Source organism: Lepus europaeus, chromosome 5, assembly GCF_033115175.1.
Source record: "Lepus europaeus isolate LE1 chromosome 5, mLepTim1.pri, whole genome shotgun sequence".
In the NCBI taxonomy this organism is placed as follows: domain Eukaryota; kingdom Metazoa; phylum Chordata; class Mammalia; order Lagomorpha; family Leporidae; genus Lepus; species Lepus europaeus.
In genome coordinates, this window is record NC_084831.1 from 31,170,083 (window position 1) to 31,196,790 (window position 26,708).

Below are 26,708 nucleotides of genomic sequence, written 5' to 3' on the forward strand. Positions count from 1 at the left end.
TGGGAGGGTACCTGTAATGTATGAAAGTAGCTTTGCTGATTGAGAGTCATGATCACTAGCTACCCATGACCAGTGTAATTTAATTCTTAACCTCACCGTAGCAGCCATTTGTCTTGCGTTTCTTTACTGGGGTTCCACGATGTGTTGGTCAGTCAGACACACTAGAAGGCACTCATGGCTCAGCTTTTAGACCTATTCCACCTTGTTTGTTGTCTGCCATTTTGTGGCAGACAAGTCAGGGAGCACATGTATTCTATATCATATATGGTCACAAGGGGAAAAGATTACTTCTTTATGGCCTTGCCCCCAAAACCTGGTAGCCAAGATGTCTGGGTACGGAGAAGAAAAAGCTATAGACCTCTTTCCTCCATATAACAAACAAGGCGAAATGTTCAGTTTCAAAGCAAACTGTTAGATTAGCTTCACTGACTGAGACGCTGGTTCCCTCACCCATCCCATCCCATCATGTGGCATCCTTACCAGTTCCTACTCCATGTTCGTTTCCCAGACCATGTGGACGTCATTATAGCTCCTGCTGGTTGTCCTGAGTCCTTTCTGGATCCTTATGTGTATGTGTACACTCACCATATTATATACATGTGTCTCTGGGGTGTATATGTGTGTTTGCCTGCTTATTTCCTATGTTGTGAAGCAATGGCCAACTTATGTTGGGCAGGTCAAAATTTCAGCTCATGTGGTAATCAAATTTGGTCCAGTTAATACTTAAAGTAATCTTCAGATATAATGTGACTTGATTCTGATCCTTGGCTATTAAATGTATGCAACAGGAGCTACATTTACAAAGAGCACCAGACAGGACCAGCTATGATTTGATGGTGTATTTCCAAAAAGAATGTGCTGGTGTTGCATTCTCTGTGTAAGGTAGCCCACATCTAATGGCTTGTTGCTTCACCATATAAGGGAGTATGTGAAAAGTTTTAACAATTGCTTGCAGAGAACAACCAGTTCTCATTTTGAAAGTTAAAAAGTGGGGCAGGAACGAGATGGGGGAGAAAAAAGAAAAGAAAGGCAAGCTGCTGAGCACCACTACATTGAGCATGATGTGTCCCTGTACTGTGCGTGTGTTCATGTGAAGTAGTGTTCTGATTAACTGACATCCTTGCTTATAAGTTTCACTAACCCTTTGGAGTTTAAGCACAAATGCACAAAGGGAAAAGAGGACGACCTGTTTGGGGTTCTTTTTTGAAAAAAAATAAAATAAAAACCAAAAAAACAGTCGCATGCTGGACGCTAACACCAAGCTTACACTGTATGTGTGACACGGCTGAGCTGCTCCATAAGGCTCTCTCTCTTATCTGCCCGAGGCGTGCCCTGCAACTCTGGTAAGTAGAAGCCTTTTATGTTCTCTTTCCTCCTCTCCCTCTGTCTTTTAATGCATGGTTAGGTCAGAATGTCCATGTTTGGTAGGACTGAAATGGATTTTTCTGGATTACTTCCCAGCTCAGTGCTTCCTGCCTATCCTCAAATTGTGAGGGTGTTGGAAGGAACAGTGTAATCTTTTCTCTTTGGCTAAATTTCTTCAATGTCAGCTTTTCTGAGACTCAGGAATCTCACAGGAGAATCTTTTGCTTTGTCATATTGTCTGTTTCTGAGTAGTCCTTCTATGGATTTTCTAAAAGGAGTTTTCCAGGTATCTCAAAGAGCCTGATGCTGGTGAGCTTTTTGTTTCAACTTCTATAAAATACACAGTAAATTTGCATAATATACACATAAATTGAGCTCTACATTCTGTGTCAGAAAACAAAGAAAGCAGAATAGCAAACAACATTATAAAATAGTGGGCAAACTCAGTTGATTATTCCACTAATTAAACATTATATCATTATATAAGGGCACATCAAGAAGTTTGTGGCCCAGTGTTATGGCGCAGCAGGTTAAGCCACCTCTTGCGATGCCAGCTTTCATATCAAGAGAACCAGTCTTGAGTCCCAGCTGCTCTGCTTCCCATCCAGCTTCCTGCTAATGCACCTGAGAAGACATTGGAGGATGGAGGATGAGGATGGCCTGAGTTATTGATCCCCTGCCACCCATGTGGGAGACCAGGAAAGAATTCCTGGCTCCTGGCTCAGCCCTTCTTTTGCAGCCATTTGATGATTCCATGTATGCAGGAATTTCAAAATATCTTGCACCAAAATAAACATCTTTTAATTCCATTGTTCTGTGACCTTTTTGAAGTAGCCTCATACACTGAAATAGAGGTCAGAGCCAATCGTGCCATTCCTTCATTTGCTGACCGTTCTACATTCTCCTTTAAAACCTATCAAGCATGGAATCCTCAGTGCATGTTTTTAAAATCCAAAGGAAATGGCTTACTGACTTGAAGGATTTTCTTTCTACATACCCATTTATTCCTTTTTAAGATTTATTTATTTATTTGAAAGAGTTACACACAGAGAGAGAAGGAGAGGCAGAGAGAAGGGAGAGAGAGGTCTTCCATCCTCTGGTTCACTCCCCAGTTCACTGCAATGGTGGGAGCTACACCGATCTGAAGCCAGGAGCTTCTTCCGGGTCTCCCATGTGGGTGCAGGGGCCCAAGGACTTGGGCCATCTTCTACTGCTTTCCCAGGTGATAGCAAGGAGCTGAATCAGAAGTGGAGCAGCCAAGATTCGAACCAATGCCCATATGGGATGCCAGCACTGCAGGCGGCAGCTTTACCCACTGCACCACAGCACCAGCCTCCCATTTATTCCTTTATTCATCAAATATCTATTGAACTGCAGGCACTGTTCCTAGACCTGAATGGGCAAGTCTCTGCTGTTAGGGGGCTCTCTTCTTCCTCACTGAGATAGAATGAAATGCATTTAAGAGACAGGAAGTGATTGGCATTGACTTAACAAGATTCTCGACAGACAAGTTAGAGTTAAATAAGGACAAGAAAGTAACGCTGACCAAAGAGGGGCAAATAGAATCATCTGTAGCAAATGGAGATAATAAATGCAAACAAGAAGAGTTGAAAAGTTAATAATAAAAGTAATGAAATGTTATCAAGTGGTTATACACCTGGTGATTTAAAATCTGTATTCTATCACTTTGTCATAAAAGGTTTTAAAATGGGAATTCTGTTGGGGTTGTTTCTGGGATTTGCAAGGGTAACTTTGACAATGTGTAAGGTTTGCCTTATTCACTGACTGTAGGACCTAACTCCTGTGTCAAATGAGATTCCTCTTCTTGTTCTCTGTGCTCTTCTGGAACCGCTGGAGAGGCAGTATAATAGCACAAGATTTTGAGGCAGACCTTAGATTGCTTCTGGAAACTCACGAGTTTTGTGATGTGGGACAAGTTACCTAACCTCTCCATGCCTCATTTTCTTTCTGCAAATTAAAGATTAAAACACTTGTTTTCATAGGATTGTGAAGCTTAAATATCATTGCTCAATAAATTTCATAATGGGTGGTAGCTGTCATCATATTGTACTGCCTGTTCCAGCCTTGACCAGAAGAAAAGTTACTGGTGGTTCTAGAGGCAAGGGTCCCCACTCTGTCCCTTCCTTGACTTGCTACTTCCTAGTCCTAGAACAAATTTACTTGAGGCTATTGCCTTGGGAGAAGCTAACATTGGCTTCCACGAGTGTGGCTGTCCCAATTGTTGGACAGTTGCTTGAGTAGTGTTCACAGGCCCACTTACAGGCATGCACAACTATTCTCTGAGTGTTGGGCTGCTTAAATCTCTCCTCTCATCCTATGGACCAGTCCTGCTGTACATCAACAGGAAAGTGCTATTTCCACAGAGTTCTGCATGGGTTGTAACACCAAGAAGTTGTCATGTGGGATTAAATTCTCAGTCTTTGGGGAAGGGTATTCATCAGTTTTTGATGGTTTAGTCTTAGAAATAGCTGTCCTCTCACTTTCACTGCTTGCCACTTTATAGAGCTTGTTATTTAGATATGCTTAATGCTACCGTTCCTCAAGTAACCTGTGAACTTCTAGCCTTGTTAAACATCCTGCAGTTTAGAAACGTTCTGTTTTAACATTAACACTGCCAGGCTTGCTTCAGAATATTTCTGACATGTTGAGGTTTATTCAGAATAGGTTTTTCTTGTGTTCAGAATTGTATATGTTACTTCTTTCAACAGTTGTGCTCTGCCATTGGCTCTGATTCAGTTTTCTTTTTCATTTGTTTTTTTAGGGTTGCAGAGCAGTTGCTGGGGTGATTGACCTAGGCACAGTGGAGATATTTCCCATCTTCAGAGCCATGCAAAAAGGCCTCATTGACCAAGACACAGGCCTTGTCCTCCTGGAATCCCAAGTTATCACGTCTGGCCTCATTGCCCCTGAGACCAGTGAAAAGCTCTCTTTGGAGGAGGGCTTAGCCAGAAACCTCATTAATTCCCAAATGTACCAGCAGCTCCAGGAGCTACAGGATACCCTGTTCTTAATAGGCAGGTTTACTAAAAGCCAAGGTCCTCTTTCTGTGGTGGAAGCAATTGAAAAGAGGATAATCAGTGAGAAAGCTGGACTGAAAATCTTGGAAGCTTACCTGGCAGCCGGAGGTTTCAGTCTGTCCCCTGGTGAGAACTGCATTAATCTGGAAGAGGCTTTTCATCAAGGCTTCATTTCTGCCTGGCTTCATTCAGTGTTAGAGTCTCACCTGAGATCATCCAAGAATTTGATAGACCCCAACACAGCTGAGAAAATCGGTTTGCTGGATCTGATGCAGAGATGTATTGTCCACCAGGAATCAGGGTTGAAATTGCTACCTGTCAAGCAATTGGCAGGTGGAATGGTGAGCTTGAAATCAGGCCGAAAAGTCAGCATTTTCCGAGCAGTTCAGGAAGGGCTAATAGATAGGCAGGTCACTGTCCGACTACTGGAAGCTCAGCTTTTTGCTGGTGGCATAGTAGATCCAAGAACAGGACACAGACTCACGGTGCACGAGGCTGTAAGACATAATTTGATTGACCAAGATATGGCCTGTGCTATTCTCATAAGGCAGCTTCAGACAGGAGGCATCATAGACACTGTCACTGGACAGAGGCTGACAGTAGATGAAGCAGTGAGCAGTGACCTGGTAGCTGCCAAGATTGCTCTTGTGATTCTGGAGTCCCTGTTGTCATTTATGGGATTACTGTGGCCTGAATCTGGAGAGATCCTCCCAATTACAGATGCCCTAGAGCAAGGTATTGTGTCTACTGATTTAGCACATCAAATCCTTAGCAATCGGCAGCATATTAAGGCTCTATTTTTACCAGCAACCACAGAGATTTGTTCCTGGGAGAAGGCAATAGAAAACGGTATCTTGGACAAAGATCTTGCCAATAACTTAAAATCAGTTTGTATACCAGATGTGATGCCCCACATGCAGTTAGCAGACTCTTCAGAACAAAACACCTTGAGCCTTAACTCTGGAGCAGCAGTTCTGCCATGCAACAAGGACCAAACCGAGGGTGTAGCAAACCAGAGGGAGAAGCTATTGTTTCAGCTGATGACTCACAGCTACATTAATGTGAGGAATGGACAGAGGCTGCTGCTGTTAGATAAAGAGCTGATGCAGACATTAGCATCCCAAGATGAAGCTCAAACAAGTGTTCCAGCAGTGTCTGGGACTGGGCCTCAAGGACTAAGAACTCCTGAGGAAGTCCAAGAATCAGCTAATGTGAAAATCACAGAAACTTTCAGTGATGGGTTGATTGTGAGACATGATGAATTCCAGTTTTCATCTCAGAATGAAGAATACTCCAATCAGAAAGCTCGCACTGAAATAAAAGGCAAAAAGGCTGCTGGAGAAATAGAATGTCCTCCTGTAGAGAACCCTGAAAAGGATCTGTTTGTAGGGGAAGAAAGAGTGAGAAATCCAGCTGTTGGCACTTTGGAGGTCCTAAGTCAAGTCAAGTCAGAGTTGCAAAAACAGTTGATAGGTGTCAAAAAACAAAGCCACACAGAAATGTCTACCAGAGATATTGTCAGCAAAGGACTCCTGATGGTACCTCCTGAGGAGACAGAAAGCATACCCTCGGTGGTTGATGAAGACCTTTTATCTGTTGAAACACCAAAGGAAGAATGGCAAGCTCTCAGAAAGATTTCATTTACTTGTCAGAAAGAACTAGCAAACCCTCTTGAGATTAAATATATTCCAGGTGAAACTGGAAAACCACTCATAAAACCCCAAAGCAAAAAGTCACAATTTCAGGTAGAGAAAACGCTAGGCTTAAAATCAGAACCAAAGTCTGAAAAAGATATGAATATTCATTGTCCAGACAAAAAGAAAGTGTTAAATAAAACATCTTTGTCTAGGGATGACCATAAACAAAGCCAAGAAGAAGCAAGCATTTCAGATACTTGTATCAAGGTATTAGAAAAGACCAATGAGGAAGGTGATGGGATTGAAACTTCCCAGTCATGCGGTCATCCCTCAGAATTGCCTGAAGAAGCTACCTTAAATGTATTATCTGCACAGCTCAAAAAAGGTGGTATATTGCATGAACAGACTGGTGAAAAGCTCTTACTCAATGAAGCAGTAGCTCAAGGCATCATGCCCAGCCACACGGCAGTGAAGCTTATGGGAAAGCTGAACATGTTCCGGGGTTTCTTTGACTCTCAGACCTCTGAGTCTTTGACAACTGAAGAAGTCATTGATGAAGGGCTGATGGATGAGAAATTATTGCATAAAGTCCTCATGGCAGACAAAGCCGTCAGTGGCGTCTTAGACCCCCGTACCCACACGCTGTGCTCTGTAAAGGATGCAGCTGCAGTCGGACTTCTTGACAAGGAAACAGCCACCAGAATTTTAGAGGGGCAGGTGGTGACTGGTGGAATTGTTGATCTGAAACGAGGGAAAAAACTTTCAGTAACTTTGGCCTCAAATCTTGGCTTGGTGGACAGAGCTGACCAGACAGAGCTTATAAAGCTGGAGAAAGCTGTCAAAGGCAGAGATGCTGGACAAACAGTTAGAGAGAGATTGATTAGTCTCCAGATGGAAACAACAGGACTTATGGACCCTGACAGGAAAGCCCCCTTGACAGTTGTGGAGTCCATGGACAGAGGCCTCTTAGATAGAGAGGAAGCTCTTCATTTGTTGACTAAGCAAGTGGTAGATGGAGGTATCATTCACCACACCTCTGGAATGAGACTTTCTGTTGATAATGCCTTTCAACGTGGCTTGATCAGTGAAGATTTAGCCAAGCAACTCAAAAAAGTTGAGAACTTAAATGCCCATCAATTTTTCCATCCTGAGACAAAGGAAACTATTTCTCTACCTGAAGCCATAGAATTGGGTCTTGTTAACCCAGATTTGAAAAGAGAAATCCAAGAAGTTCAGGCCTTTACTGAAAATTTTGTGGATCTCATTTCTTCTCAGAGATTGACCTTGGAAGAAGCTAAAAAAGAAGGGTTGTTAACTAATAAAGCAGTATCTTCAGGAATGGTGCATGGAATTGTAGATCCTGAGAATTACAGAATTGTTCCCTACTCAGAACTAGTAAAGAAATGTAAGATTGATATTGAATCTGGACAGAGGTATCTAGAAGTAATTCCTTTCTCAGACATCAAAGATGAGGTGAGTGACAAAGTACTTACCTTGTCTGAAGCAATTCAGCTTGGAAAGGTAGACTTCGAATCTACACTGAAGGTTCTGGAAGCTCAGGCAAATACTGGTGGAATCATAGATACTGCCACAGGAAAAAGACTGACATTGGCATCAGCTTTGGAACAGAAACTGGTGGATGAAAACATGGCTAGAATTATTGCATCTCATCAGGTGTTAAATGGAGGGATTGTTGACATATTTAGTGATCGGAGAGTGACTTTAGAGGAAGCCATTGAAAAAAGATTTATCAGTCCTGAACTGGCGACTGTAATCAAAATAGATACTTTGGAGTCCAGTGATCACAGAGTTCAGTTTGAAAAGCAAGATGGAACTAAAGTATGTGAATTAAAGGATGAATTTCCAAGAAAGGAGGTAGTGGTGGCTTGTAATGAGAATGCTCAAATGAGTTGTGATAAAGGAAAAAACAAGAGATTATTTCAAGTAAAAAATGAGTCTGCACCAGAAAAGTTTAAAGTGAAAGTTTCTCATGGAAAGCAGGTAAAAATGAGCAGGGAAATTTCCTTAAAGGAATTGGAGCACAAGGATCAAGATCAGCACAGAACTCCTCCAGATGCTAGAGAATCTGTCAGCATGATAACTCCGAATGATCCTAAACGTAAACCCTTGGGCCAAGTTTCAGTGACACACCCCCACTCAAAAGTTTGTGATTTTAAATTCAAGGAAGGGGCTAGACATAACAAGGAAAAAAATAGAAATGAAGACCAAGAAATAGTGACACAAATAGAAATTACCACTCATTTGAAGCCATCTGCTCCACGTCTAGATTCTGGAGACGTAAGGGAAAATCAAAGGGAAATGCTTTCAGGTATACAAGAATCAGATCTTGAAATGTCAGGCAAATTGCTGAGTGAGCAACAAGTGGATACAAGTAAGAGAGAGAAGAAGATGATTGTAGAAGAAAGTGTGAAAATATGCAAGCCAGCAGTTCTTTCTGAAGAAGAGTTGAATCAGGAAATTGCCATTGGAGATGAGCCTGATTCTGCTATAAAGAGTCAACCTGTGGAAATGACTGTCAGTGAAAAGGGGAAAGAGGCCATTAGAGAGAAGGGATTTTCTGTTGTTTGCAAAATTGAAAACTCTTCTTCCCAGCTGATACCCAAAGATATTTCTGTACAAAATCAAGATAGTTTAACATTCTTTGGCTCTGAACAGGTCAGTGTAAGGGAATTAAAAAATGTAAGCCCCTATTTGACTTTGAAACCAGAAGCAAATTTATCTCAAGAAATTACTAGTGGGGCCTCTAGAGAACTGTTCTCTTCTGTGATCCCAAGACCTGAAGAATTACACTACCAGGATTCAGTTGGAAAAGCCCAATTTACAGACACATCCCGAATTTCCAAAGTAGACAAGACTTCCCAAGCAACCACTGGACTGCAGCCTAACTATTATCAAGATTCTTGTGTTACTTCTAAAACTAAGGAAACTAAAGATCTGATTTTCTCATCTAATGAATATGAAGAAAAGTCATACCAAGAAGTTCCTTTCAATTCAACGAGACCTTCTGAATTGGAAGAAATTATAGTTTATAAAGTAAATCCAAAAGAAAGTAGTTATCTAGACTTAGATGGAAAAGGCCTTTATCATCAGGGTTGCAAAGGTAATTATGAACTTGCAACAACTCAGGAAATAGCTAGAGAGAAATTTCCAGAAGCGGCAAACCCTGTAGTTACAGGTTCAAAAGCAGAGTCTCTTGAAGGTACAGTGACCCAGAGAGGTCCCACTGTCTTGGTAACCATTCTTCCAGAGAAACTACCCAAAGATGTGTCTCAAAAAGAAAGTACAAGGCAACAGGATATCCTGTTTAGTCCTACCACTCCAGAGACCAGTGAAGAGAGGCCAGTGACCCTAGCATCATGTTCTGTGAAGAAGATGGATGAGAAGATACCACAGGAAAAGCTCAGACAGAGCCCTGTTAGTGAACAGACTTCCTTCACGACTGCACCTCAAGGAAAAGGAAATGAAGGTGCAAATCTTGAGCCCTTCCGAGCGACTCAAGTAAGTTTCCCAGAGTATGTTTGCATTTTTATTTTATTTTACTTGTTAGATAGAACTAGGCTAATTCTAAAATTCTTAACTGGATAGAGTCTACATACATATAACAATATTTACATTGCAGGCCAGTAGGTGCTTCTCCAAGACAAAATTCATCATCTGCTTGTAATACAGTTTTTGGAAAATTAGCCAGCAGCTGTAAACATCCTTCTGAAATGTGCAAGCATTTTAAATTAGAAACTAACACTGGAGCTAATTTGAAATACTGAGATGATACTACTGAAATTAGAATAGCCTTTAAAATTTTGCTAAAATGATACTTGTATATTGAAAATGATAGGCTTCTGCTATGAGAAAATTAAGAAAATCACTTTTGCCTATTGGTTTGAAATAGAACAAATAATGTATTTTTATCTCATAGATTTTAGTAAAAATTGCTTATTTCTGTGTGTCTATAAAGAAACTCTGCCTGCTTTTTAAAGTTGACTTTAAAAGAGAATATCAGACCTGAGTGAGTTTCCTTTTTGGCTCCACAGAATGTATTTAACCGACAACTCTGTTTAGAACATGATGAGAAGCTGGTATCCTATCTTTCTCTGTTACGGGACATTGAGATGAGGACCAGACAGATTCAGCCTTTGGAACTAGACCTGGCAAAACTGCAGGATCTGCTGTGTCAGGCTGAGGTAGGTTCCCGGAAGTCTTTCAGCAGGCCTACACTTTGGAATAGTTGCTTCCATCTTTCTTGAAAATTTCAAGTCTTAAAAGGATCTACTTGTCACTTGATTATTCTTGGGTAAACACTCTCAGACCCTTGTCATACCGTGGCATGGGCTAGGTTTGGAGAACCATACAAGATTTGTAAGGGTTAGACTTGAACAAACTTTGGACAGACTTGGCTATGAATCTAATTACCACCATTTTTATTCATGTGATCTGGGATTGATCACATTTTTTTTAAAGATTTATTGATTTATTATTGATTTATTTGAAAGTCGGAGTTACACAGAGAGAGGAGAGGCAGAGAGAGAGAGAGAGAGAGAGAGAGAGAGGTCTTCCATCTGCTGGTTCACTCCCCAATTGGCAGCAACTGCCGAAGCTGCACCAATCTGAAGCCAGGAGCCAAGATCCAGGAGCTTCCTCCGGGTCTCCCATGCGGGTGCAGGGGCCCAAGAACTTGGAACATCTTCCACTGTTTTCCCAGGCCATAGCAGAGAGCTGGATCGAAGTGGAGCAGCCAGGTCTCTAACCGGCGTCTGTATCAGATGCTGGCGCTTCAGGCCAGGGTGTTAACCCGCTGTGCCACAGCACTGGCCCCGATCAAATACCAAACATAGTGGTTTGTTAGGAAAGTGTTGCAGTTAATTCAAGCAAGAAATATTGAGGGCTTAAAACAGTAAATTATATATATATATATATATATATATATATATATATATATACATATACATATGTAAAATCTATTATTTCCCAAAACTCCATTAAGACATCAGGAAAATGTAGTTTTTAGAAAAGCAGGTTAAAAAAAAATGGGAGCCAGCATTGTGGTACAGTAGGTAAAGCTGTTGTCTGCAATTATAAGCATCCCACATGAGCACTGGTTCTAGTCCCAGCTGCTCCACTTCCCATCCAGCTCCCTGCTAATGCACCTGAGAAAGCAGTAGAAGATGGCCCAACTACTGTGGCCCCTGTACCCACATGGGAGACACAGGTAGAATTTCAGTCTCCTGGCTTCCGCCTAGACCAGCCCTGGCCAGAGTGAATCAATGGATAAAAGATGGAAGATTTCTCCCTCCCTCCCTCCCTCCCTCCCTCCCTCTCTCTCTCTCTCTCTCTCTCTCTCTCTCTCTCTCTCTTCTCTGTGTGTGTGTGTGTGTCTGTCTGTCTGTCTGTCTCTTCCTCTCTGTCTATAACTCTTTCAAGTAAATAAATATTTTTTTAAAATATAAAATAACATTTTAAAAATGCAGGAAGCTTCAGTCCAGCCCAGACTCAGCCACTGAGGCGTTTGGGAGGATGTCTCTGTCTTTGTCTCTCTTGTTCCATCTCTGTGCTTCTCATATAAATGAGGACTCAGATTGTAGAGGTTTGCCAGTTCTCTCAACAACCAGCCTTAGGTAGGCTGGCTAAATGAGAAACGAGGATGAAGCCTCAAAAAACTATTAAGCTTTTCTACAGTTAATTTGTGGCGTCTGTGTTGAAGATCAGAATATTATAGGCTAGCTGAGTGGAAAGGCTGGTTTGGAATATTTTTATGGTCTTTGCTCCTGCCCCCTTGGAATCTGGAGTGGAAGAGTTCTCCTTTTTATTGACTTATCTTTCAGTGCATTAATTCTGCGTAACAGCTCCCTGGAGAAAATCATAATGACACTCTTGGAGAGGCAGCAAGTGTAGTGGAGGAAGCACTGCACTGAGTCAGCAAACCTGAATCCACCTCCCAACTCTGCTGTTTGCCAGCTGGGTGACCTCACACAAAAAGTTCACATTTTTAAGTACTGACACTTTTTTTAAATTTATTTATTCATTTGAAAGGCAGAGTCACAGAGATGTAGAGGGAGAGAGAAAGGTCTTCCATTCGCTGGTCCACTCCCCAGATGGCCATAGCGGTCGGGACCATGCCAGCCCAAATCCTGGAGCCAGGAGCTTCCTCTGGTTTTCCCACATGGGCACAGGGGCCTAAGGACTTGGACCATCCTCTACCACTTTCCCAGTCCATAGCAGTGAGCTAGTTCAGAAGTGCAACAGCCAAGACTCAAACCAGCGCCCATATGGGATGCCAGCACTGCAAGCGGCGGCTTTTACCTGCTACACCACAGCTCTGGCCCTGTACTGACACATCTTTAAATCTAAGATAGTAATGCCTACCCAGCCAATTTATGAATTATTGATCACAAGAATCATATAAACTGATGAATTTATATGAAAACATTTTCTGAGCCCTAAAGCCCACGTAGGCATGATGTGAGAAAGACATGTGTTCACAGCTGATACCCAGACAGCATGATTTCTAGTCTTCATTTTAGAGGTAACCCCACTGTGTCTCCTCAGGTATTAGACAGGGAGCTAAAGGATCTGTCCACCTTGGTGAGTCAGGAATTGGAGTGTGTGAATCAGATCATCATCAGTCAGCCTCAAGAAGTCCCTGCTCAACTGTTGAAGGCTCTAGAGAAAGATGCCAAGAATCTTCAAAAGTCACTCAGCTCCGTGAGTGACACTTGGAGTTCCAGGCTACTCCACCTCCAAAATGCTGTGGAAGTTAAAAAGGTAGTGTCTTGTTTTTATTACTAAAGGCTCACAAAAGTCTTGGCGGGTTTGGAAATTCTTAGAATGTGACTTGCCGTTTTTCTTAGACTGCAGTGTTAAGTCAGCATGCGCAGCTAGAAGACAAGCTCCAGGACCTGAGAGCCTGGGTTGGCAGCACCAGTCTCACTCTGAGCAGCAAGGGCTGCAGCAGTAAGACAGATACCGATAGCCTGAATCACTCCCTCCAACAGTTTGAGGTAAATTCTCCACCTATTCTCAAGCTTGCTTTGATTTCTCAAGCAAGCTTTGCTTTTGTCTTTTGATTTGCATCAGTTTTATTTTCTGCATGGCAAACCAGTATCTGTACTGTACTTAGAAGATCCTGGCTTTCTACTTCAGGTGTAGAGTCAGCTATGTTTAGTTTTTTGAGTTATCACACCCCTGAAACTTCAGTGATTGTGATTATTTCTCCTTTCTGGTGTTCTATGATGCACAGAGTCCAAGCATCCCTAATTTCTCGATTACTTTCTTTAAAAAAAAAAAAATTTGTTTATTTGAAAGGCAATGTTAGAGAGTGAGAAAGAGAGATCTTCCGTCTGCTAGTTCACTCCCCAAAGGCCTGCAACAGCCAGAGCTGTGCCGATCCAAAGCCAGGAGCCAGGAGCTTCTTCTGGGTTTCTCATGTGGGTGTGGGGCCCAAGCACTTGGGCCGTCCTCCACTGCTTTCCCAGGCCATTAGCCAGGAGCTAGATCAGAAGTAGAGCAGCCAAGACACAAACAGGTGCCCATATGGGATGCCAGTGCTGCAGGCAGCAGGTTTACCCACTATGCACAGCGCCAGCCTCCATAGTTTCTCTTTTGCTCAAGATCTGATTCTATACCCAGATCCCTACAACTTCAGGAAAATTTTTTGTTAGTGATCTAGAGCACGGATTGACAAATCTTTTATGAAAAGAGCCAGATAATTAGTATTTTAGGCTTGGAGGGCCACCATTTCTGTTGAAATTACTCAACTCTCGCTTTGAAACATTAAAATGTAGATAGTGTATAAACAGATGTTTGTGATGTGTTCCAATAAAACTTTCATCACAAAAGCAGGTGGCAGGCCACATTTGGCGAGGGATCCATAATTTGCTGATTCTGATCTAGAGAGATGCTTTTCTTCTTTTTCTTTTTTTTATCCAGTTTTTTTTTTTTTTAAGATTTATTTTTATTTATTTGAAAGTCAGAGATACAGAGAGAGAGAGAGAAAGAGGGGGGGGGGGGTCTTCTATCCACTGGTTCACTCTCCAAATGTCCACAACAGCCAGAGTTGGGCCGAACCAAAGCCAGGAGCCAGGAGCCACTGGGTGCAGGGGCCCATGCACTTGGGTCGTCTTTCACTGCTTTCCCACACTGATTAGCAGATAGCTGGATCTGAAGTGGAGCAGCCAGGACTTGAACTGACACTCCCATGAGATGCCGGCGTTGCAGACAGCAATTTAACTCACTATGCCACAGTGCCGGCCCCTTTTCTTCCTATTATGCTCCAAATTAATTAATTAATGCAAAAGTTAAGACTCTGAGCCGGTGCTGTGGCTTAACAGGCTAATCCTCCACCTTGCGGCACCGGCACACCGGGTTCTAGTCCCGGTTGGGGCGCCGGATTCTATCCCGGTTGCCCCTCTTCCAGGCCAGCTCTCTGCTATGGCCCGGGAAGGCAGTGGAGGATGGCCCAAGTGCTTGGGCCCTGCACCCGCATGGGAGACCAGGAGAAGCACCTGGCTCCTGGCTATGGATCAGCGAGATGCGCTGGCCGCAGCGGCCATTGGAGGGTGAACCAACGGCAAAAGGGAAGACCTTTCTCTCTGTCTCTCTCGCTATCCACTCTGCCTGTCAAAAGAAAAAAAAAAAAAAAGACTCTGTATATGAGAGTTTTTCCACCGAGTATTATTCTTGTTTGTTGTTATACTTAAAATTATATCAGTTATTATTCACACTGCTTTATCAGCCATCTAAGGTGTTCCTCTCTTTATACTCTTCAGAAAGTCAGACCAGAACGACAGATGCCTCCCCCCCTTTATTCTACCTATTCCCTTTCCCCAGTCCTTTTTTTTTTTTTTTTTGAGAGGGAGAGACTGAGAAACGTCTTCCTTCTGTTGGTTCACTCCCCAGATGACTGCAATGGCCAGAGCTGTGCTGATCCGAAGCCAGGAGCCAGGTGCTTCTTCCGGGTCTCCCATGTGGGTGCAGGGGTCCAATGACTTGAGCCATCTTCTACTGCTTTCCCAGGCCATAGCAGAGAGCTGGATTGGAAGAGAAGCAGCCAGGACTAGAACCAGCACTCATATGAGATGCCCTCGCCACAGGCGGAGAATTAACCTACTGCACCACGGTGCCAGCCCCCCTCCCCTTCCTAATCTTAAGAGAAGCAGACATAAAGATTTGCGCATGATCATCAACGTTACATGCAAACTCATCTTTCTTTATCTTGCAAGAATTGACCTTCCTCCTTTAAAAAAAAAAAAAAAAAGAGATTTTTATTTTTTATTTGAAAGGTAGTTACAGCCGGCGCCGTGGCTCAACAGGCTAATCCTCCGCCTAGCAGCGCCAGCACACCGGGTTCTGTCCCGGTCGGGGCGCCAGATTCTGTCCCGGTTGCCCCTCTTCCAGGCCAGCTCTCTGCTATGGCCCGGGAGTGCAGTGGAGGATGGCCCAAGTGCTTGGTCCCTGCACCCCATGGGAGACCAGGATAAGCACCTGGCTCCTGTCTTCAGATCAGCGCGGTGTGCCGGCCACAGCGCGCCGGCCACACCAGCCATTGGAGGGTGAACCAACGGCAAAGGAAGACCTTTCTCTCTGTATCTCTCACTGTCCACTCTGCCTGTCAAAAATAAAAAAATAAAAAAAAAAAAAGGTATTTACAGACAGAGGGAAGGAGAGACAGAGAAAGGTTTTCCGTCACTGGATCACTCCCCAAATGGCTGCAATGGCCAGAGCTGGGCCAATCCAAAGCCAGAAGCCAGGAGCCAGGAGTCTCCCACTTGGCTGCAGGGGCCCAAGCACTTGGACCACCTTCTACTGCTTTTACAGGCCATAAGCAGAGAGCTGGATTGGAAGAGGAGCAGCCGGGACTTGAACATGTGCCCATAGGGGATGTTGATGCCGCAGGTGAAGGCTTAGCCTACTACACTACAGCACTGGCAGTCTGCCTCCTTCTTTCATATCCCTTATCCAATTATATCATTGGGAAAGAGAATTGCAGACTTTATTTGTTCCCTAAAATATTATAAATAAACAAGTATGAAAACAATTTCTGTGACACAATTTGAAATATGAAAACATAGAGCAACTCATGCATTGGTGCCCTTCCCTCATATCTTAACATGAGTTCTCTTCTGGAAAAAGCAAAACAGTCTTGTTTCCTTCTTTCCTTTTAGTTTACCAAACTCATATGTCATAAATGAAGGAAGCACTGTTTTGTGAATAATATCCCAGAACTCTTCCCAGTTTTGGAGTGATAGAGATCTGGATATCCTAACTAATTTTATTGTATACAGACAGTATAATATAGTTAATGACCACTAAATGTGTATGTGAAAATTTTGTGTTTTTGGTGATCTGAAGACAAATGAGTTTAATGTTTGACCATATTACTACTTTAAGAGAGCAATATAGCTAATGTACAAGAAGTGTACAGGATGTTTAACAGATCAAAAATGTATGAGCGAGGCCAGTGCTGTGGCACAGCGGGTTAAAACAACAGCCTGAAGTGCCAGCATCCTATATGGCCGCCGGTTCGAGTGCCGGCTGCTCCACTTCCGATCCAGCTCTCTGCTATGACCTGGAAAAGCAGTGGAAGATGGCCCAAATGCTCAGGCCCCTGCATCCGCATGGGAGACCCAGCAGAAGCTCCTGACTCCTGGCTTCAGATCAACTCAGTTCTGGCCATTGAGGGTCATTTGGGGAGTGAACCAGTGGCTGGAAGACCTCTCTCTCTCTCTCTCTCTCTCTCTCTCTCTTTCTCTAACTCTCTTTCAAACAAATAAAAATAAATCTTTAAAAAAAATATGTATGAGCAGCATTCTTACTCTAAAACTGAAATTTTACTAACAAGTAAATAATGTGTTTTCTCAGGACTGGCCTACCAGCAACTCACTGGTGGACAAATACAAGTAGATACTTGAACCTAAGAAAATACAATTATACAGATACATCTCAGACTAGAAATTCATGTTATACTTTCCAGAAAATTTTTTTAAATCATAGAAAATTTTGTAGTTAGTCATAGTGTGATTCTGTTAATATAAATAATTGAAAGTTTACTGCATTTGGAAATCAAGGTCCAATAAAGGAAATGTAATTGTCATTTATGAGGAGTTTGAAGAAACCAAAAGTTAGACTTGCAGGCTAGTTTGGCCCTATCAGTGCCAATTTAAAAATGAGAATATAGAAACAGAGATCTCATCTCTTCTCTTTTTCCTTTCCCTGCTTATCTTAGGACTTGAAACAACCCATGGCTGAAAGGAAATCCCAACTGGATGCTCTTGCTTTTGACATTCAGTTTTTTATCTCCAAGCATGCCCAAGACTTGTCCCCTCAGCAGAGTCGACAGACATTGAGGCTTCTGAATGAAGTGCAGAAGTCCTTCCAGGACCTTGTGGAGCAGACTGCAGCTCAGGTGGATGCCTTGCAGGGCCGCCTTCAACAAGTGGAGCAGGAAGCCCAGGTTAAGGTCAGACTGAGCCAGCAGCTGGGCTCAGTTTATTTTTGGGGATGTCCTCTGTCTTTGGATTTTCTGGCCAGATTCCATGTATTCCAGGAGCCTAGGTTTACCAGTTTTGAACGTTCATGTCATTTAGGCCAGTATGGCTCTAGGCCAGGAGGCAGCTGTTTTGGCTATTTTTCTTGCCATGTTTTTGGTTCTCTGTGTGAGTGTGAGAGAATGTGTGTGTTTATATGTTATTGCATGTGGAAGGGTTTTCTTTCTAGCAAGACTACCTTCATTGTCTCTGACTTTCAGATGAAAATTATATACCTAGCTCTTTCTCTCTCAGTATCCCCCACCTTTTTTCCCCTTCTAATTTTATTTATTTGGAAGGCAGAGAGACATCCCCTGCCTTACTCCTCAAATGCCTGCAACAGCCTGGGTTAGGGAAGACTGAACCAAGAGCCAGGAACTCGGTCCTTATGGGTGGTAGGGACCCAACTACTTGAGTCATCGCCTGCTGCCTCCCAGGGTGCACGTTATCGAGAAGCTAGAAGCAGGGGCAGGACTCGAACCTAGGCATTCTGAAATGGGTGGTGTCTTAACTGCTGTGCCAAACTCCCACTCCCCTCAGTAGTCTTTTGAGGACTATTAAGAACATCTAACATCTGAGCTCTTGAAAAGAATGGTTCTGAAATCAGTTTTTATTCTGGGGTTTTTCAAACAACTGACAAAATTTGTTTTCAGAATCATAGTGATTTTCTAGCACCTCTTAAATTCTTACTATTTTCTGATACTTTTCTTTATAGTGCCCATTACTTACTCAATTGTAGCAAAGTGTGCAGAAGCAGGGGTGCTTCATTAAAAAAAAAAATCTACTTTGGGGCTGGTGCTGTGGCGTAGTAGGTTAAACATCAACCTACAGCCATGCTATCCCATGCTGGTTCAGGTCCTGGCTGTTCCACTTCCAATCCAGCTCCCTGCTGATGGCCTGGGAAAGCAGTAGAAGATTGCCCAAATGCTTGGGCCTCTAGCCATATAGGAGACCTGGAAGATGTTCCTGGCTCCTAGCTTCGGATTGACCCACCTCCAGCCATTGCAGCCATTTGGAGAGTGAACCAGCAGATGGAAGAACTCTGTCTGCCCCTCTCTCTGTCTGTAACTCTGCCTCTCAAGTAAATAAATAAATGTTTAAGAGAAAATCTGCTTCATACCAACTTCCCATACAACACTTTTCCTGTAAATCTCAACCTAATTTCATTAATAGTGACATCATAAGCTTAGAATACCTAGAATGATCTCTATGCCATTTCTGGTGTTTGATAAGTTGTAATACAGTAAGATGATATTAGAATTGTCTTATGAAAATTATTTCAGGTGCTCCTTTATTAAATATTGTACAAAGTAGAATTGAGCTTTTGAGCCATACTTAAAGCAAATCCAGTTAGTCAGTGCCATATGTTCCCCACTGGTGCTTAATTCGTTTTGATTATATTGAAATTGAAATTAAATACTAAGAAAACACTTAGGTTACCTTCCAAATCCAAACATTTGTCATGCCCTCTCTTAGGTATTTATCTAGTGTGGTATAATCTGCTGTCATTAATGAAGTAGCATAGGTCTAAGCCATCTTCAGACCCAACCCAGATACAGTGTATGCCCCTGAGCTGCAGCCATTGATAGAACTGCATGTGAGCATTCCCTCTGAGCACATAATTAATTCCACAATGTTTATTAACCTTGTTATTGTGAGAAATGCTCTGCTTCTCTCTGTATTTGCCCTGAATGCATGTGTGTGTCTCTGTGTTAACTTGTTTGCTTTGCTTTTTTCAGATTCAGTCTGCACCCATCCTAACCCATGAAGATCCTGTTTTACAGCTGAAGAGCTCTTAGGAGTTTTCTTTCAGAGCCCTTCTGTTTGTCCTAAAGAGGGGAGAGAGGGCCAATTTGGGCACCTGTTTGTAAGTGCAGGTGACTAAAGCACTATCAGGAAGTAGCATCTGGTGGAAAATGGTTTTAGAAGGATGGTCAGGAGAACACATCATGCTCAATTGCTCGGTCAGGTGCTTCAGTGTCATGCAACTGAGATGAGATCTGCAGAAAGGATCAGGCAGAGAAACACATTCCCACTCTCCTCTTGGGCCTTGCCTTTTCCCTTTAGTGTCAGTGTGGACACCTAAAGGACTGAGCCAGTTGCTATTCTTGGCAGTTTCCTTCTGCAAATAGCCAAATCAAGGTCCTCATGGCTGGCATATAATCATTCTGCTTAATAGGGTTCTGCATTTGGGAGACATTTGATTTATAAAGTCAGCTCAATTATTAAGAAGCTCAGTTAGCTTATGAATTATCCAAGTTCTTGGTTTTTCTCCTACTCCAGTTCTGCTTTGACTTAGTATGTAGCAGTTCCTCTGGTTCTTCTGGAGGAATTAGAACCACTAATTTATTATCATCGCCATTCTCAATTATTTGGCTCTCCATTCTCCATTTCCAAAGATATTAACAGCAAATGAGGTTCCAAACCAAAACTTTAACTCAAAGCATTCTCTCCCAAAATTACCCCTAATTGTCATTCCAGCCATGGACCCATATCAACAGACTGCCCAAATAAGGGGAGCTTTGTGAATATGATTTCTGTGCCTTTTCCTGTTCTCATCTCCCACCAACTTTTCCGTCCTTGAGATCTAACCTTCCTTTTTTAAATTTCAGGGAGTTATCTTCTATTTGTAAGATGAGAATTACTAATCATCTCTTGATCCCCTTTGCATTTTAATTAGACCCTGCAGAAACAACAAAATACCTGTCACCAGAAACTGGAGGATCTTTGCAGGTGGATTGGACAGGCAGAAAGAGCACTGGAGAGCCAGCAGGACAGAGGCACCCAGCAGGATCTCTCTGCTTTGCAGAAGAATAAAAGTGACTTGAAGGTCAGTGTGAGTTGGTTTGTTTTTTCATTCCTTCAACAAGCATTTATGAAGACTGACTACGTGTCAGTCACAGTGCTTAGTGCCAGCAAAAGTGGTATACAGACATGGCCTTGCCTTGTGAAACTCACAATCAGTTGGGTGAAACAGATGTTACATAGTTTATCATAAAGTGAATATAATGATTATTAACTGCTATATCTGTAAAGGAAAAGTTATGTAAGAACGTTTTCCAGAGAGACCCAGTCTAGTCTACTGTGTTGAAGAAGTGTCAGTTAAACAGAAATGAAAGATATGTAGGTGTTGATGCAAGATTAGTGAAGGCTGAAGTTGGAGAAGTCAACAGGACCCCTATCATGCTGGGCTTTGTAGCCTGCAATAAGGAAAATGAGTGACCACCAACAGAGTATAGCGAACCAGGAGGCCTGAACTCTGCTAGAATTGTGTTGTCAATTTTTTTTTATAGAAAGAATGATCTTTTTGATGATAACACTGCAAAATGAAAATCTCTGCTGTTCATCATATTATGGGCAAGCTTTTTTGTCTACACTAAATATTTGCTTCAAAATTAAATATTTTAAAATTTCTTCGCATTGGTTTGGGCTTAAAACTTAAGCAAACTTTAGTCAAGGACTTCATGCAGATGTGTTATCTAGTCTTTGTACCTTTAGAGGACTTACAAGTACTAAGGTTAAAGACTCTGCCATCCCTGTTTTTATGTGTTTAGGACTTACAGGATGACATTCAAAATCATGCCACCTCATTTGCCACTGTTGTCAAAGACATTGAAGGCTTTCTGGAAGAGAACCAGACCAAACTGAGCCCCCAGGAGTTGACAGCTCTTCAGCAAAAACTTAGTCAAGCTAAGGAACAATATGAGACCCTCCAGGAACAGACACGGGTGGCCCAGAAGGAGCTGGAGGAAGCAATGACCTCAGCCTTACAGCAGGAAACTGAGAAGGTAACCAGACTGCTTGATATTTTATCAAAACAAAATTTTAGTACTTCTACAAATAAAAGTTAATGAAGAGGAAGCTGCCTTATAGAGCGAATCAGCAAAAAGGGCTTCTTCAGGAGCTAGTGTGTGTTTATTTTTATAAGAAATATCCAGGAGGACTTCGAATCAGGAGCAATTGGTAGGAAGTACATACTATATGCTTGCTGTCTGTATACTCAGTACTCTAATTTATAAAGATCAGCGAGAACTTAGGGACAGTATTATCCTGGGAAGGAAAAAGTGAATGGTATGCTTCTAAGATGAATGTAGACTGATGATACAAAAGTACTAGTGGAAAGTATCTGTGGATTCCTAGTGGACCACAAGCTGTCTCCACACTGCCTCTATAGTTTTGATAAGAATTCTGCATTGAGATAAACCAAAGAGCAAACAGTCTCAAATAGTCTTCTGCACTCCACCCAGCACTGGTAGATTAATTCCCATCACTTCTTCAGCCTTAGACTCTGACGCCAGTGAGTGAGGTAGAGATCATGGAAAAGAGAAGTAAGTTACCAAAAGATGAATTCCTTTTTTTTAAAGATTTAATTATTTATTTGAAAGAGTGTCAGAGAGAGAGAGAGAATCTTACATCGATTGGTTCACTCCCCAAATGCCCTGAATAGCTGGAACTGGGCCAGGGCAAAGCCAAGAGCTTAGAGCTCCATCTGGGTCTCCCATGTGGGGGGCAGGGACCCAAGCACTTACATCATCTTCCGCCTGAACTCTAACTGACACTCATACAGGATGTTGCCATCGCAGGCAGTGCTTAACCTGCTGCACCACAGTGCAGACCTCAAAAGATGAATTTCAAAAGACATGAGTGCATAACTTGGCAGTGATACTCTGGTGTGGTAGGGGAAGAAGTAGCATGGTCACATTCAATTATCTGATAGTTCTTCTCTTACAAGAGGGCAGATTTCTCCCATTTAATCTCAGTCAAATAGAACACTTAGTTTGTAAACTTGGCTCTCAAGAGAAAGGATTCTGTGAAGATTTTCTGGGAGAGCAACACTAAGTGTTTTCTTAAAGTCTCTTAAATCCTGAAACTTGCTCTTTTCATTGTTAAGAGAAAAAAATCTAGAGATTGCTTTGAATAATTATTTTCAGAAGCTGTTTATTTTTTCTTATGTGCAAAAAAACCTGTTTATAGCCTGTCTTAGAGCCTCTCTTTTTCTTTAGCATAAAATCCTGCCCTCCTTTTATTTAACCTCTTATATAGTTGAGTCTCTAAGGCCTTCTCATCAGACTACCCCCTGTCACTTTCAGAGTAAAGCAGCAAAGGAACTGGCAGAGAACAGGAGTAAGATTGATGCTCTCCTGGATTGGGTGACTTCAGTGGAATCATCCTGTGGACGACTGCAGACCAGCCTTCCAGGGATGGAGCAGCTCTCGGGTGCTGATCTAGAGAAAGGAACCTTGGATACCACTGATGGCCACGTGGTGGTGAGCCATGCCCCAGAGAACCTTGACAGGCAGTGTGCAAAGATGAAGGTGAGAATGGTAGCTTGTCCTCACTATTCTAGAGGAATCTCTTCTGCCCTATGCAGCTCCCCCGACATTCCCAGCCCTATATCCAGTGAGCACGTCACAGTTTCTATCTTTTTAATGTTCTAAAATACTCCCTTTGAAACACTATCTCCCTTGATTTCCATAGCACTACCCTGCCTGATCATCCTTCTTCTTTTCCTTTACCATCTGCACTGATTGATTCCATGTACATACTTCTTTCAAGCCCTAATGCCTACCTTGAGCTTCAACCCAGTATGTGAATCTGCCCATTGCAACATATAAGCACAAGCACCTCAACCTGAAAATGGAATCCTATTTCCTGTAATACCATGTCCCAATCAAACACATTCTCCTTCCTGTATTCCCACTTAATTGCCTGAATGAGACATAGTCCTGGATTCCTTTTTCTCCCTCACACTCGCATATTGAACCACTAATTAAATCCCATGATTCTTGTATCTCATTCAAAATCATTGACATTTCCTCATCCCCATTAAGACATTAGTATAGTTTAGACCACTACCAGTTTTTAGTTATATTACTTTTTTTAAAGAGTTTTGTTTATTTATTTGAAAGAGTTACAGAGAGGGAGAGGAAGAGGCAGAAAGAGAGAGATCTTCCATCTGCTAGTTCACTCACCAAACAGCCACAACAGCCAGGGATAGGCCAGGGCAAAGCCAGGAGCCATAAGTTTCATCCAGGTCTCCCACATGAGTGCAAGGACCCAAGGACTTGGGCCATCTTCCACAGCTTTCCCAGGCACATTAGCAGGGAGCTGGATTGGAGTGAAGCAGCTGGGACTTGAGCTGGCGCCTATATGGGATGCCGGTGCTGCAGGTGGTGGCTTTCACTGCAGTGCTAGCCCCCACTTATGTATTGTAATAGTTTATTTTATTTAATTAATTAATTTATTTATTTATTTATTTCTTGGGGGGAAAGGTAGTTACAGAGGGAGGGAGAGGGAGACAGAGATCTTTCATCCACTGGTTCACTCCCCAAATGGCAGCAATGGCTGAAGTTGGGCCAGTCCAAAGTCAGAAGCCAGGAACTGGTGCAGGGGTCCAAGCACTTGGCCTATCCTTTGCTGCTTTTCCAGGTGCATTAGCAGGGAACTGAATCAGAAATGGTGCAGCCAGAACTTAAACTGGTTCCCATATGGGATGCCGACATTGCAGGCAGCAGCTTATCCTACTGCGCCACAATGCCAGCCCTGTAGTAGCTTCTACCAGTCTCCTTGCCTCTTGATTTTTACCATCCAGTCCATTTCCTGTACTATTGATTGACCTTTCTTAAGTGCTATATTCTTTTTTTTTTCTTTTTCTTTTTTTTTTAACTTTTATTTAATGAATATAAATTTCCAGTATACAGCTTATGGATTACAATGGCTTCCCCTTCCCATAATTTCCCTCCCACCCGCAACCCTCCCCTCTCCCGCTTCCTCTCCCCTTCCATTCACATTAAGATTCATTTTCAATTCTCTTTATATACAGAAGATCAATTTAGTATAAAGATTTCAACAGTTTGTACCCACATGGAAACACAAAGTGAAACATACTGTTTGAGTACTAGTTATAGCATTAAATCAAAATGTACAGTATATTAAGGACAGAAATCCCACATCAGGAGCAAGCGCACAGTGGCTCCTGTTGTTGACCCAACAAATTGACACTCTAGTTTATGGCACTAGTAACCACCCTAGGCTGTCGTCATGAGTTGCCAAGGCTATGGAAGCCTTCCAAGTTTGCCGACTCTGATCATATTTAGACAAGGTCATAAAAGACAGGGTGAGGATAGTAACCAATGATCCTAAGAGTGGCCTTAACCAGGTCTGAACAATTATACAGCATTAAGTGAGGAAGAGGACCATCAGTACACACAGGTTGGGAGTAGAGCCATTGGTGGTAGAGTAGAGGTTATGATTACAAAGGAATGAGGCCCAAGTGCACTAGACAGGGTCTAGAACAAAGGACAGAGTCATTATTAGAGGAGCTAAGAAAGGTGCTGTCTAAGCTATAATTAAGTTTTCTGATTGAGAGGCAAACAGAACCTGATAGAAGGGGCTTGATAATAATCTGGTGGGCTTTAGGCCTTGTAAGTTAAGAGGCCCAGACCTAGCTATCTCTTCACATGGGGTATATCCTAAGGGAGGTGTGAACCTCCTAGGGGAAGGCACTCTGTTGACTTTCATGACTTGGCTGGCCTGGGAGGAGAGCTGGCCAGGTAAAGGCAGGGGGCATCTCTAACAAGAAATTTACAGTTCTGCCTGCAATGTTGCTGACCCTACTTGACCATCCCCTCAGCTGCAGTGGTCACTTTGGAAGTTGGGCTGAGTGAAGGGCTTTTCAGCTTGGAGCCAATAAGATCTGTGGCTCTGACCTGGGCATCCTTCGACTCCAGGCCAGGTCCATTTCCAGTGATCCAACTCTTGGCAGAGCTGCCAGGGCTCTTCACAAGCTGACTTCTGCTGAAGCCCAGGCTTACCACTTTGAAAGCCACTGCAGTGGACTGGCCTGTTGGGTCTCCTTGAGGGAGATCACTGTACAGATCAGCCATTAATAGGCCTGCCACCCATTGCTTCTGATGCCGAGCTTTCTTTTCCTCCTGGTTTTTGTTAAAGCAGACCAGAGGATGCAAGTCAAGGGAGTGCCCAAGTCCGATCTCTAATCTTCGGTGGCCTGAACTACAGGTCTATAGTCACAGGCATGTTCTGTAGTAGTTTTTCTAAGGTAGACAATGCCCATGAGGAAAATTATATTCTCACTTTAAAACTTTGTTTCCCTTTGGTCTGAAAGGGAATTTTTTTTTCTACTTACTGTATACTTCGCTGATGGCGATGTGAATCTAGCTATGAGATTATTAGTTAAGTTCTCATTTTGGCTATGCTATTACAGAAAAATGTTAGCCATCTCTTATAAGGTCTAAAGATTAAATTGTGCGTCCTACAGATTCCTTGATAATAGAAATAGTTTCCTACCTTGAAGAGAATAGAGAAATGAAAGAACAAGTTGGGCTTAGAATAGAGAAATGAGGGAGCAAGTCCTAGATCGCTTGCTGACAATAGCAATATTACATGAATACTTAGCAAACCGTTTCAACCATTAGATAACAACTTAAGAAAACATTTACCAGAAGGTCCAATGCCTTCTATAAATTTTAAGAATCATGTATTTGAAAACACCTCTTAAATATCTAAGATGGTGTAGTTTGTTTAACCAGTAAACTTAAGCACAACCATATAAAATGTTTTTAGTTTCTTTCTACCAACACATTTAAAACATATGATACACAGATTCAGGTCACACAAATTAAAATGTATCTTTGATTGATTTTAGCAGCTTAAATTTATGGACAATCTTATCTATAAGCCATTTAAAATAAAACTCTTAATAAAATTTCCCCATGTGGACATACAATATGTACGCACATATGCTATGTTATAGCATAATAGACCAATATCAAAATCCAAAATATTTGGTTGAAATAAGATTCCTTAAAATCATGACATAACATAGACCAAATTTGATCATTGTTACAAGGTGATTATTCAAATCTTTGAAAATAAGCACATATTTAAATAACCCATAGCTCTTAATAAAAATTCAGCTGTTTTTGAACAATTAGAATTTAACAGACATCAAGAGAGCATAATAGATTACTTTAACACATTGCTTTAACAGAGCATCAGAGTTTAATTCTATGTCAAAGAGAAATTGAGCTTCCTGTGATCTTTTGCTGTGAGGTTTCCTTCCTTTACCTTCTTTCATATTGGTGACCATGTTTCTGTGTTTCTGTGTG

At 42.2% G+C, this 26,708-nt stretch overlaps 1 protein-coding gene across 4 annotated transcripts in view; it reads left to right on the forward strand.

Annotated features, from left to right (window-relative positions):
- Positions 1–26,708, forward strand: part of MACF1 (microtubule actin crosslinking factor 1) — a 411,586-nt gene that overhangs the window by 261,169 nt on the left and 123,709 nt on the right. For 2 of the 4 annotated variants that reach the window (XM_062191021.1, XM_062191024.1), the window contains 8 exons: positions 4,148–9,559; positions 10,093–10,242; positions 12,605–12,820; positions 12,907–13,056; positions 17,280–17,513; positions 20,261–20,410; positions 21,135–21,368; positions 22,671–22,895. In XM_062191021.1, coding sequence (XP_062047005.1) covers positions 4,148–9,559; positions 10,093–10,242; positions 12,605–12,820; positions 12,907–13,056; positions 17,280–17,513; positions 20,261–20,410; positions 21,135–21,368; positions 22,671–22,895 — 6,771 coding nt within the window. The remainder of the gene's footprint in view (positions 1–4,147; positions 9,560–10,092; positions 10,243–12,604; positions 12,821–12,906; positions 13,057–17,279; positions 17,514–20,260; positions 20,411–21,134; positions 21,369–22,670; positions 22,896–26,708) is intronic. The other 2 variants (XM_062191023.1, XM_062191025.1) reach the window with 2 other exon arrangements.